The sequence below is a fragment of the Oncorhynchus clarkii genome, chromosome 13 (genome assembly GCF_045791955.1).
Source record: "Oncorhynchus clarkii lewisi isolate Uvic-CL-2024 chromosome 13, UVic_Ocla_1.0, whole genome shotgun sequence".
NCBI classification, from domain to species: domain Eukaryota; kingdom Metazoa; phylum Chordata; class Actinopteri; order Salmoniformes; family Salmonidae; genus Oncorhynchus; species Oncorhynchus clarkii.
In genome coordinates, this window is record NC_092159.1 from 46,947,045 (window position 1) to 46,961,719 (window position 14,675).

Consider the following 14,675-nt stretch of genomic DNA (forward strand, 5'->3'; position numbering starts at 1 on the left):
AGGGTATAGGCTACTGTGTTGTCAATTTACAGTTTTCCATTCTGAAGCAGTGTGTATTATTAATTGTTAGGATCAGCTTTCCTTTGCAGATGGTCCCCCAGGGGTGGACTTGCTATGGAGTGAAGGATTTCAGAGAAAGAAAAAGCCAGTGGATCACAATCCTTGGATGAGTCATCTGTGTGAGCAGCGCAGGGGGGCTGAGGTGAGGAGAAACGGGCTCTGGGGCGAAAATACAAACAGTTGGTTCCTACCAGTGTAGAGCAACACCATCACTTCCATCATGGGCCGTTGTCATGACAGTTGCACACACATGTGGCAGAATGCTCTTTGTAATAGGTTAGATGTTAAAGCCAGTTCAGTGACAGTTCAGTAACGCTCCTGTCACAGGAGGTTGGTGGCACCTTAACGGGGGAGAATGGGCTAGCGGTAATAACTGGAGCTCAATCAGTGGGATGGTATCAAATACATCAAACACATGGTTTCCAAGTGTTTGATGCCATTCCATTTGCTCTGTCCCGGACATTATTATGAGCCGTTCTCCCCTCAGCAGCCTCCACTGGCTCCTGTGTCTTTGTTTCCCATGCTCTCGACACCCACCGATGTCTAGATGAGAGCGTGGAAGAGAAGGAAGAAAACTGCCTGATTATCACACTCACTTGATAACACAAAGCATTTGTTGGCGCAGTGATTCATAGAGATGAGAGTATAGAAAGCATAAGATTCAATTAGGGTAAAGATGTACATGATCTTGAAATAAATCAATTTAGCTCCTTATAACCAGCTTACAATATCCTTGCACAAGCTTTTACCTGGTTTGGTGGTAATACTGTCCAGATTGAAACAGTTATTTAATAATAATGTTTTAATAATGGAGAATAAACCTACATTACAACTCTTTAATTAGACAAGCACGCTAAACCGATACAATATGTACAACCCGAAGTTCTGACATTCTAAGCCACAAAACACAATAACAAGTAGCCTAATCACAATCAACTCCCATGGCCATTAGGATCATAAATGTGAAAATAAATGTTCAGTTCTCCACCCACATAATGTGCCAGTCAGTTTGGATTAAACCATTGTAGAGAATTAAACATAAACATACAGAGCATTGTGAATGAGCTGATACATTGAGCAGACTGTTCTCATTGATAGATGTCAGGTTAAAGAGTGTTTTGTAATAGAATAAGCAGCAGACAGTGTATTTCAAGGCATATTATCTCATTCAAAGGGGAGACATTCTGATCTCCATTATGCTTGGAAAGTTGTCCTTGATACTCTGAGATATTTGTCAAAGCCACATTCACAGTACATGGTTTTCACTATCACACATGTATCTCTACTGTCACAAAAAAAGTACAAGTATCGCAAATTGGCAACAACAGCAATCCCTGTCAGACCAATCAGCGTAATAGAAGGTCATGGGGAACAAAAAAAGCAAAACATGACATTTGAAACTGAAATTGAAACAATATTAGAATTGTGAAAGCAGAGAGCTGAATGTAATTCTGGTGACTTTCCAGGAATCAGACACAGCTAATGACAGGGTAGGTACCAAAGTAAAGCAGCTAGTTCAGAGGGGAGATACCAAGGAGCCGAGAGGAGGATCTATTTTAGCTCCTTTTTTCATCTGGCATGGAAGCCAAGCAAGCAGTGGCCTTTAGCAAGGTTACGCAGTGTCATAGTTAGTCGTGACCATGTAAAATGTCACCAAGAGACAGAGTGAGGTTTGCTAGTCATAGCTGTGTAGACAATGCCCATGGGAATGAAGTGTCAAGCTCTAATGCATTAAAGAGAGATAATTGCAGTCATAGCAACACATAATACTGTCTAATTACTTTAATTGGACAGGGTCTATTTGAATAAGATAATTGCCATTAACCTGGTGCTCAATGACTCTCCTGCTGCAGAGCTTTTAAACGTAGTCACTCACCGTGTCAAATCACACTACAGGTTTTACAGACAGCTTTCCTCATTTGTACGTCCACAAATATACACCAACCATCCAAGGGTGGCCAGATAGTCATTTCCAGGAGATGACCCACATTTGCTACAGATTAAAAGAATGTATCAGAATGGAAACGTTCCGTTGTCATTTTCACTCTGTCCAAAGGATAGTACCTCTGTTTGTTAATTGAAACATGGTCACAGACCAGAATACTTATTTTGACCATGGCGATGAAGAAGATATGTGTTGATTTATGGACTTGGCTGACATATATATAGCCTATTTGACTCAGTCATATATACATGACATATATATAGCCTATTTGACTCAGTCATATATACATGACATATCTATAGCCTATTTGACTCAGTCATATATACATGACATATATATAGCCTATTTGACTCAGTCATATATACATGACATATATATGGCCTATTTGACTCAGTCATGTATACATGACATATATATAGCCTATTTGACTCAGTCATATATACATGACATATATATGGCCTATTTGACTCAATCATATATATGACATATCTATAGCCTATTTGACTCAGTCATATATATGACATATACAGTGGGGAGAACAAGTATTTGATACACTGCCGATTTTGCAGATATTCCTACTTACAAAGCATGTAGAGGTCTGTACTTTTTTTTAATCATAGGTACACTTCAACTGTGAGAGACGGAATCTAAAACAAAAATCCAGAAAATCACTTTGTATGATTTTTAAGTAATTAATTTGTATTTTATTGAATGACATAAGTATTTGATCACCTACCAACCAGTAAGAATTCCAGCTCACACAGACCTGTTAGTTTTTCTTTAAGAATCCCTCCTGTTCTCCACTCATTACCTGTATTAACTGCACCTGTTTGAACTCGTTACCTGTATAAAAGACACCTGTCCACACACTCAATCAAACAGACTCCAACCTCTCCACAATGGCCAAGACCAGAGAGCTGTGTAAGGACATCAGGGATCAAATTGTAGACCTGCACAAGGCTGGGATGGCCTACAGGACAATAGGCAAGCAGCTTGGTGAGAAGGCAACAACTGTTGGCGCAATTATTAGAAAATGGAAGAAGTTCAAGATGACGGTCAATCACCCTCGGTCTGGGGCTCCATGCAAGATCTCACCTCTTGGGGCATCAATGATCATGAGGAAGGTGAGGGATCAGCCCAGAACTACACGGCAGGACCTGGTCAATGACCTGAAGAGAGCTGGGACCACAGTCTCAAAGAAAACCTTTAGTAACACACTACGCCGTCATGGATTCAAATCCTGCAGTGCACGCAAGGTCCCCCTGCTCAAGCCAGCGCATGTCCAGGCCCGTCTTAAGTTTGCCAATGACCATCTGGATGACCCAGAGGAGGAATGGGAGAAGGTCATGTGGTCTGATGAGACAAAAATAGAGCTTTTTGGTCTAAACTCCACTCGCCGTGTTTGGAGGAAGAAGAGGATGAGTACAACCCCAAGAACACCATCCCAACCGTGAAGCATGGAGGTGGAAACATCATTCTTTGGGGATGCTTTTCTGCAAAGGGGACAGGACGACTGCACCGTATTGAGGGGAGGATGGTTGGGGCTATGTATCGCGAGATCTTGGCCAACAACCTTCTTTCCTGAGTAAGAGCATTGAAGATGGGTCGTGACTGGGTCTTCCAGAATGACAATAACCCGAAACACACAGCCAGGGCAAATAAGGAGTGGCTCCGTAAGAAGCATCTCAAGGTCCTGGAATGGGCCAAAATCCCTGCTGCAGTATGTGCAAACCTGGTCAAGAACTACAGGAAACGTATGATCTCTGTAATTGCAAACAAAGGTTTCTGTACCAAATATTAAGCTCTGCTTTTCTGATGTATAAAATACTTATGTCATGCAATAAAATGCAAATTAATTACTTAAAAATCATACAATGTGATTTTCTGGATTTTGTTTTAGATTCCGTCTCTCACAGTTGAAGTGTACCTATGATAAAAATTACAGACCTCTACATGCTTTGTAAGTAAGATAACCTGCAAAATCAGCAGTGTATCAAATACTTGTTCTCCCCACTGTATATAGCCTATCTGACTCAGTCATATGTATGACATATATATAGCCTATTTGACTCAGTCATATATATGACATATCTATAGCCTATTTGACTCAGTCATATATATGACATATCTATAGCCTATTTGACTCAGTCATATATATGAGATATATATATTACAGAATGTAAAAATTTGCTGAAATCTAAAGTTTTTTTTGTTACACTTCTCAAAATGCACTAAATTGGTGCAATGACCCAGCAATACATTAATTGATGGGAACACAGTCCCAACCGTCACTGTACATATGTTTAGGGTTATAGTCGAAGTATGAGAGCTCTGTCTGCCCACTCAACACAAATAACCCCATCCAGAAACCAACAACGTGTCTCCGTCTCTCCTCAGGGCAGGGAGTCTACATGACAGAGCATGTGAAGCCGCAACACTCCTTCAGAAGGGTGAGACCAGTTTTGGTGACGAAGGGAGTGGACGAAGTCTGCTGGGCTTTGGAGGTCATCCTTCGGTCCTCTGTGACATCTGGGGAAAAAAGAGACATCATTATCATCCTCATCAGCATTGTTAATGTTATCATATTTTAACTTGGTTCATTCAATGCGTCTTGGACTAACTGCACATAAGGAAGCTTCATATTAGAGCCTTGACTAACAGCACTATGGTAACACATTTGCACATACCTTTTTTCTTCAAGGTCTTGGGGAATTTAGACTGCAAGAAATCAGCCATTTCTTTGTCCTCCTCTCTCTCCCTGTTGAAGGAGATTTAGTGGTATGAGCACAGTTAACAAAGGGTAAAATCTTCCTATATCTTTCACAGCCCCTGTTGCCATAAAACACAGTCATACATAAGCACGCACACACACACACACACACACACACACACACACACACACACACACACACACACACACACACACACACACACACACACACACACACACACAAAATAAACAAATAACCAACCAAACAACTGGATAGAGACAGAGGCATAAAAGAACACCTCTGACATTTGTTCATATGTGTGGATGGTGTGAATTCACCTTAACAATGCATCATTTTCTCTTCATGATTTTCTACTGTCAACATCACTTTACTGTAAATTATTAAGTACCTGCTTCCCACGTATCACCCACCTTTCTGAGAGCTGTCAAAAGTGTCACTCAGACTTGTAGTCAGAGAAGCAGGGATGCCTGACATGCAAGATAGCTAATTTAGCACTGTAAACAAATGCAATGTGGAAGGGGCTTGCTTCCTTTGTGTGACTCACTGTCATTTACACTAAATATACACTGAGCAACACACAACGCTCAGCCCAGCCTCTAGAGAGAATACAATACTCTATAAACCACAGAAGTGAAAAATACCCTTTTAAATCCACCTCAACAGATCGATCGCGTGGGTTTAATTCACATTGACAGCGGCATGGAAGAATGTTCCCCAACTGGCTCAGATACAGTATGGCTCAGAGGTGACAATGACTGTGTCACCAATATTAATAGTCACTAGATGCTACTTCGGCAACATGGATAGTTACGGTAGCCCTTGCCTTTAAGAACATGATGGCCCAACCCTCCTTGCCTTTAAGATCATGGCAGCACTCACCTGAGCCTCTCAAACTCCACATCATCCACCAGGAAGTCCCTGGTCTCCACCAGCTTGTGGATCTGCTGCAGCAACTCCTCCTCCCTCTGCCGGTCCTCGTTGGATTTGTCTGTGTCTGGAGTCATACAGACAGTATAGTCATGGAGTGGTCATACAGCAGTCACAGACAGTTCATATAGTAATCATAGATGTTAGGAATCATTAAGCATTGATACAGCTCCAGTTCAAGATTAAGAACCAGGCAAATTAATCTTAGGCTGATGGATCTGTAACCACCAGATGACTGTGCATGGTGTTCCTGTTATAATACTGAGAAAGTGGCGTGGATAGCATTACCACTGGATCTAACCTACCAAATGTGAGATAAACCAGAGAGAGGCTGGGGCTGAAACATTGAAATGATAAGCTGAGATAATGAGGACGTTGTGCTCCAAATCTTCTGCTTGTCTGTCCAGCAAATCTTTTATTATTAGTTTTCCTAGAGCACTACCTGGACCATAAGCCCTTTTGATGCAGATATTTCCTCATTTTCTGGCACAGCGAGTGTGTGCGCTCTATAATGTGACTTGAACACCTCACCTCACACAGAGAGAGAGTCACCTCACATAAAAAATATGTCATCTAGAAACCAAAAGGGTTTGAAGAAACCTTTTTGGTTCCATATATAACCCTTTTGGTCACAGGTATAATAACCCTTTTGTGTTCCATGTAGAACCTTTTCCACAGAGGGTTCTACTTGGAAATCAAAACGGTTATACCTGGAACCAAAAAGGCTTCTACCTGGAACCAGAAAGGGTTCTCTTAAGGGAACAGTCAAAGAACCTTTTTGGAACACTTTTTTCTAAGAGTGTATGGTAGCCTACCTGAAACAGACACCAGCTTCTGAAGTTCTTTTTTCAGACGTGTGATTTCCTTGCAAAGCTGAATGTCGTCCATCCTGAGGGGGAAAAAATTGAGGAATCTATTTCATTCTCAATCATAAACCACATTGATATACTTCAAAGGCAATATTTCTTCACAGTCGTTTAGTATGACCCAGAGGAAGAGAAACCAGGACTAGGTGAGAATCGGATCCTGTCACGTATCGACTGTCAATACAGTGGCTGTTCTTCTCCCTGTACTACACTTAGTCTGACACTCAGGAATCAATCCTAATTGCTCTTATTGACAGAACAATTGAAGCCCATACAGAATGCTTCAATACAGAGGACGGAGAGATTGTAGTCTTAAAGATACAATGATGCTGGCTCCAGTGTTGAGTGGTCTCTCTGAAGACACTGTGGCTTGCATGTATAACCCCACACTAGGGTTAACACTTAAGGACAGACAGTCACTACAGTCAGACAGATCCTGCTGGGCAGTAATAAGGGTTGTGACATAGAGGACCTTCTGATGTGATCACCCTTCCCCTGGGACCACAATGTGCCAGACAACCCTGCAGGTGTCCGGTCTACTGAGGCATAACTTTCCTAAAGCTCTCAGCTTCTGCAATGACTCCTGCATTAGAACGTGGTCAATATAACAACAGCGAATTATAGCGATTAAAACATAATTGCTGCCGACTGAAAAAACTGCCTGAAAGGCAGAGCTAGGAGACTGGGAAAGATACTCTAGATGAGTGTAGAGATAATTACTTGTATTTAAAAATACAATTTTGTGACTCCACAAGCGATTCGAACACAGTACATTTAAATGGACAAATACATAGTAGAATGTAACGCTATAGAATTGAAGCGATTTCCCATTTCAGATTGGTAAACATAGACATGATAGCAATAACCATATTAGCCTATCCTACAGACAGAAACCACTTCAGTGGAAATGGCGAACTAAATTAACTTTCTCCTCTTCCCAGGTGGACTGAAATTATTGTTGGCTGAGGGTTTATTAGCTGAATTAACTCGGATGCCACAGGGCCTCTGAGAATGAGTCACTCCCCATCTATCTGAGCTGCAGCTGCATCATATCTCATTTCACTAATTGACTCAGGTAGGGAGGTTTAAGTAAACAATACTGGTCAGACACTGAGGCTCTGGATAACTGGGCTTTTCCATCAGACAATAAGAGGAAAATGAACTCCTAGATAAACATGCCCCAAGCCCTTTAAACACAGGAAATGTGTTATTATTTTCAAGCCACTTCATAGGAGTGACCAATACAGTACCTGCATCACAGCTTATTTGCATGGAAATTGTGTACGTGCTTTAATATGGATTCCCTTTGTGTTGCCCTGTCATTGTGTCTGAAGCTGCATCCCGACATTACACGTTCACAATAAAGCACCTCGTGGGGCCTACAGCATTAAAGAATACACACTGAACTGCATACACCTAATGCACTGCATGCAAATGAGAGTTCTCATTTCTCATGGTTCTAAACCATGTCATGTTGTTCGTTTTTAATTTCACTTCCACCTAAGTAGATAAGGAAACAAGCTACTTTACACATCAGAAACCTAACAGTAATTACCTTTCCACATGAACAAAGGTATTATGCTATCACTGTTCAGTTTCTCTCTGTTAGAGCTGTGGTCAGCCTTGAAAAGACCTTGAGCTCTGCAGCGACTGGCGTCAATATGCTCCTGTCCCTGGAGATGAAAGACGAGGAATCACAGATACAGTAAGAAGTGAGAAAAGCTCTCTGTGCCGCTGTGCTCATCTACTTAATGGTGAGTGGAAGTGCGGTTGTTTACCTGGCCAATAGTGATTATTGTTAGTGTAGAGCAGGGTTAGTGTTCAGTAATCATACTGATTCTCACAGAAATCCCATAGGATGTTTTACTTTGAGGGTTTCCTTATATGTAAGCTCCAACCCAGAAAGTTAAGGTCTTGAGGAGGAACAGTGAGATGTAGGCTACTGTACGCATCGGTGCACATCTCCCCAGCAACTGGACCTCCCCATACCCAGCATCATTATCTTTTCTCTGAGTCTCTCCCCTCTTTCCCCTGCACATGTCACAATAATGAAGAAGAAACATTACAGCCAAGGGGATCGGAAAGAGAGGAGTATAAAACCGTTTGTTCTTAGAACAAAGTCCATGTGCAGTGTTGAGACAAGTGTACGAGCTGAGCGGGTAGACTAATAGGACAGCAGGCTGCTGTCCTCTACACAGTATTCGCCTTCATGCACAATCGCTAGATGCTGTCATATGTGGAGCGTCACCAAGTCCGAGGGGATCAACCCTAATGAGCCCTGTGAAAACATGCTACAGTTCAACCACAACCCATTCCACAAGGAGCCAGGGCATGGATGTTATGTGTGACTGAAAAGGCCCAACATGTGTATCCTGTTCTTCTACCTCATACTAGAGGGCTTTGATAAATCACCAAAAGAGTCCGAAACTGAGTGTTGGTGTGATTGGATAGTTATTTTAAAAAATGCTCACATGTATCTTAGTTCTGATTCCCTCCGTACTAGAACATCACGTATCCGCTCGATTCTGAAAAGCTCCCCTTCGATGTGATCTATTGTGATGGTGGAGTCCGCCATTGAGACAATGTCTTCCTCTGCTGGAAGGGAAACAAGAAAACAAAGATACACTGTATACAAAAAAAAGTATGTGTACACCCCTTCAAATGAGTGGATTAGGATATTTCAGCCACACCCACTGCTGACAGGTGTATAAAATCGAGCACACAGCCATAGAATCTCCATAGACAAACATTGGCAGTAGAATGGCCCATACTGAAGAGCTCAGTGACTTACAACGTGGCACCGTCATAGGATGCCACTTTTCCAACAAGTCAGTTCGTCAAATTTCTGCCCTGCTAGAGCTGCTCCAGTCAACCTCAAGTGCTGTTATTGTGAAGTGGAAACGTCTAGGAGCAACAATGCCTCAGCCGCGAAGTGGTAGGCCACACAGGCTCACAGAACAGGACCGGCGAGTGCTGAAGCTCATAACGCGCAGAAATCGTCTGTCCTCGGTTGCAGCACTCACTACCGAGTTCCAAACTGCCTCTGGAAGCAACGTCAGCACAATAACTGTTTGTTGGGATCTTCATGATATGGGGTTTCATGGCTGAGCAGCCGCACACAAGCCTAAGATCTCCATGCGTAATGCCAAGCATCGGCTGGAGTGGTGTAAAGCTCGCTGCCATTGGACTCTGGAGCAGTGGAAACGAGTTCTCGGAAGTGATGAATCACACTTCACCATCTGGCAGTCTGACGGACAAAACTGGGTTTGGCGGATGCCAGGAGAACGCTACCTGCTCCAATGCATAGTTCCAACTGTAAACTTTGGTGGAGGAGGAATAATGTGTCTGTGGCTGATTTTCATGGTTCAGCTAAGCCCCTTAGTTCCAGTGAAGGGAAATCTTAATGCTACAGCATACAATGACATTATCGATGATTCTGTGCTTTCAACTTTATGGCAATAGTTTGGGGAAGGCCCTTTCCTGTTTCAGCACAAAGCGATGTCCATACAGAAATGGGTTGTTGAGGTGTGGAAGAACTTGACTGGCCTACACAGAGCCCTGACCTCAACCCCATCAAACAGGCCTAATCAGCCAAAAATCAGTGCTCGACCTCACTAATGCCCTTGTGGCTGAATGGAAGCAAGTCCCTGCAACAGTGTTCCAACATCTAGTGGAAAGCCTTCCCAGAAGAGTGGAGGCTGTTATGGCAGCAAAGGAGGACCAACTCCATATTAATGAGATGGAATGGAATGAGATGTTCGACCAGCAGGTGTCCACATACTTTTGGTCATTTAGTGTATTAGCAAGTTATTCTACTACTACATTGACATAGTACTGTGCATCAGCACAAAAATGGGAACAAATGACTGCTTATTCTGCTCGCGCCACCTATCCCAGCACAACATGATCGTGTCATAGAAGTTTCATTTGTCACATGCACAAGTACAGTGAAATGCTTAACTTGCAAACCCTACCCAACAGTGAAGTATTCAATATCAAAATAGTATAACTAAGAAAAAAACTAAAACAAAACATGAGAAAAAATAAATAAGCTATATACAGGGTCAGTGCCAGCACCAAATGTACAATGTACAGGGATACTGGAGTATTGAGGTAGATATGTACATGTAGGCAGAGATTATGAGAAAGTGACTGGTACCAGGATAAATAATAATAACAACAACAATAGTAAAAAGTATGGCAGCAACATAAGTGGTGAGTGGGTGTGTGCATGGTGGTGAGGTTGTGTCTTCAGCCTGCCTTAATTACAGCATGTGTGCAGCACACTTCCTGGATTTTCTCCCCCAGTGGGACAGCATGGAGGGAACGTGCCTTTCTGAGTGGCACACTGCCAGGCTGGGCAGAGACTCAGTGGTGCGAAGACTGGCATGGCATGACGGCAGCTCTCGCTGAACAGTTGACTTCAGGATATTGATACATGCCTGAGTTTCATGAACAATGAGAAATAATCTCAGACAATGAGAAAGAAGACAGAATCAGTGACAATTAAAGTAGGAAAGAGATGCTGAGCACCCATGAACTAGTACATTTCTAGAATCTATAATGAACTGGTTAAGGTCATCAGTTGAGTAGACTCATGCAGTCTCATTAACATTTCCTAATTTGGCAGTGGTGCCTCGGAGGGGGCCGGTCTGTTTCATTGGTCATAGTCTGTGAAGCGCTGTGATTGCTATCCGTGAGGAGATCCTAGTTTACCAAGATGATATGACACACTGAATATAATCCTCTCCATTATAGTCATCTCAACCTGCAGTGGCATAGAACTGTCAAACACTATACATACGTAAACAACGCATACACTGTCAAACACTATACATACGTAAACAACGCATACACTGTCAAACACTATACATACGTAAACAACGCATACACTGTCAAACACTATACATACGTAAACAACGCATACACTAACTGGTGCATGAACGTTTATTGGGCAACTACAACAACAACTACAACAATATATCATTTGGAATTAGGACTAGTTTACAATAACTGATAATCATGTAGATTCCTCTTCATTTGGTCTAGAAATGTTCCATCCTACAACAGACGATGGGTTGGATAATTGGAATAAACCATCCATTGCTCAGTGTAAAGCTCTACAGACTTGCGCTACACTGGCTGGGGATGAGTGAAAGAATTGAATATGATGGCGAGGGGAATTTGAGGCAGCTTGATGATGACAAATGACTCGGATCTCAGTTTTGGATTAAAATGCTGAGATGTCCTTCTTTAGTCTATTGTTACAGAGGGGCTTTTCTGATCCAATGCTATTGTGTTCTTAGTTAACATTAGTTTAATGAGACAACTCAGGAGACCTCCCATAGTGAACTGCCCTGAAGAGTCAACAACTCCCTCTCCAGGCGCCCAGGTAGACTCCTCACCACTATGTAATCCTGCAGTCCACTGAAAGCCCAGTAATGCATCATTGCTGTTCATCCTGCAGCCTCCTCACAGATCAGTTATGACTCTTCCAACAGTGCTGCAATTGGCTCTTAATTACTTCACCTTGTCAGAAAAGACAACATTAGGTGAAAACAGAGGCCAAGTCACCAGGGATAACAAGGCTAATGCCATCTAACACACACATATCATCATTTACGTTTTAGCAGCTCCTGCTAGTTTTTTTCCCAATGGATCTTCACTAATTACGCATTTTGAAGAAATCCTCAGTTCAAGCTTGACGTCTGTGTTTTAATCGTGGGTTGCCTGCTGTGTGTGCCTTTCCCCGGAGGCAATATTCTGCCCCTATTGTGAAAATTGCTCCTCACAATTGGATTTCAAAATGTCATTTTGGATTACCAGAGCTTTACCAGGGCTCTGTGTGTGGCTGGCTATACTCCGTTCCTGTTCACCTTTTTAGAGACTCATCACTGTCTCTCCCTGTGTCGCCTGTGAAGAGTCACAGCTAGAGGCAAAGGTGAGTCATATCCTCACACTGCACCTGTACAGACAGAGTAACACAATGAGTCAGAACAGCAGTTTCACGTCTTCTTTTAGGATACCAGTCCACTCTACTGAGCCCCTCTGCATACCGAAAACACTAAGAGGAAGTAAAACAAAGACTTCCTCAACCTCAGTTCAAACACTCTGAATTTCCATCATTTTGCCTACTAATTCCAAGCAAAGTCGCTCTTTAGTTCGCCTTGCTGCCCCCAGCCTTCAGATGTCATTTTAAAGTGTACTCCCTGCCTCCTGCACGCTCTGTTCTATGCCTTGTTGCACCAAGTTCTCTTTTCAGAAAATAATTCTCACTCTCAGATCGAATCGATCTATCTATCTGTCTTCCCGTTATGGCTTTCACTCCTAAATGCAGTAACAGTATCCATGGTCTATGTTCATGTAATGATTCTACTAGTACAGAAGAAGAAAACAGACATTACACAAGAATATCAGATCACTACTCCATTCTACTCACCAATGAGTGTCATTAACCCAGTCAAGTGTTTCATTTTATGATCAGCACATGGACCAGAGTAACATTTTGAGCCTTATAGCCATTAAGAATATGACAACAATTGCATCTCATCTGAATTACTGCAAGTATTCAATGTATAGATGGAGCTCATTTTGAGTATCAAATATAATCTTCATAAAGTCTCCAAATCACAAAACATATTGGATTTTTGCACAGAAAATAGACTTAAACGTTAAGATTTCAGCACCATGTTCTATCAAACTAAATTTATCCTCATGCAAAACAAACTCACAGTAGAATAGATAAAAAGGCAGCCCGCATATATACAACTTTCTATGCTATGTACTGTATATAATTAAGCATTTTGCAAAGGCTCACCCTTCTTATCAGCTTTTCCATCCAATTTGCTTCGTTCCAAAGACCCATATTGTTTGGAGGATTTTCGCTCCTTTTCCATTTCTTCGGTTTGAACGACTTCAGGCTTGATAATGATAAATCAGTAGCAGATAAATACCCTTAGCCTACTTTAGCCTATTTGAAAATGTAATTACACGGCGCAGCCTATTTATTTACGTGGCCATAAGGAAACACCATCACCACGTGGAGAATACATGTTGAACGTCGACTATGTATTTGCAGAATACAGTGTGATTTCAGCACCACGGACACAGCTCGAGTCAAATGACTGAAGTTGAACGTGAAGCGCCACCTTGTGACTTGCAAAGGTAAGGTTAGGAGGGGATCAATATTCCCCCACCTCAAAAAAATGAAAGAATGAATAACATTCACATGTGATATCAGCTTCCATCATTCATTTTCCATGCCGGATTGAGTTTATGCTGGAGCTGACATGATTTCATCCTGCAGGGCCCTTGAGGACTGACTGGTGAGGAGGGAGCAGATGCTGCTGCTGTATTGGAAGCCTCATCTGTGTTCACTGAATGGGGCTGTCAGCCAGCTCTGTCTGGTCTGGAGAGAATGGGCTGGTAGCAGGTGCTGCCTCTGGCCAGTAGGTGGAAGCACTCCAAGCCAAGGGCAACATCACTTACCCTATAAACTGATTCAGCAGCTGTGTACACACAGGGACTTCAGACTAAAGTCATCAGTAGAGAGCAGTATCCTATAGGTCTACAGTGCACAGACAGATAAAAATAGAAAAGAGTTCAGTCAATTTCATGAGGTGACAATTCACCTCTCTGGCTGATACGGTCAGGATAGTGCGTGAGTAAGTCAACAGTATGAGGTGGACGTGAACAGAAGGACCACCGTCCGGCGCCTGCTCAGGCTGACAGCTCCTTTTCACTCAACTGACTGTTCTCCACAGTCATGAGTCATGACAGACAAGGCCAAATACAAAGATTCAAGAGGAGTTCCACATACTGCTGACCTTTGCTTTGTTACATTAAGAGGCGTATTGATATTGACACAAGAGGCATTGGGTTTCCTGCTTGTGTTCTTTAAAAACACTACAAGACATTTTCTGATGTTTGACACTATGCTGTTGTGAGGTATTGACATATACTGTCCACTGTATTGACTTACAATGTATCAATAAATATACTATAAACATCAGATAAACAAAATGTATTGTAATGCCAGTCATCAATATTTGAGAATGTCTTCAAGGCACAATAATACTAATATTTTTATTGATTTACTACTAGTCATTGGACATGTATATCAACCACTGTATGTAATGTACTGTT

General features: G+C 42.1%; 1 protein-coding gene across 1 annotated transcript; it reads right to left on the reverse strand.

Moving 5' to 3' along the window:
- Nucleotides 1-4,412: 4,412 nt before the first annotated feature.
- Nucleotides 4,413-13,426, reverse strand: LOC139423993 (bMERB domain-containing protein 1-like). Its single transcript, XM_071175668.1, has 6 exons — nucleotides 13,348-13,426; nucleotides 9,002-9,125; nucleotides 6,480-6,553; nucleotides 5,617-5,731; nucleotides 4,693-4,763; nucleotides 4,413-4,534 (listed from the first exon to the last, which is right to left on the reverse strand). The coding sequence occupies exons 1-6, from the start codon at nucleotides 13,424-13,426 to the stop codon at nucleotides 4,413-4,415; spliced, it is 585 nt and encodes a 194-aa protein (XP_071031769.1).
- Between the last annotated feature and the right edge of the window lie 1,249 nt (nucleotides 13,427-14,675).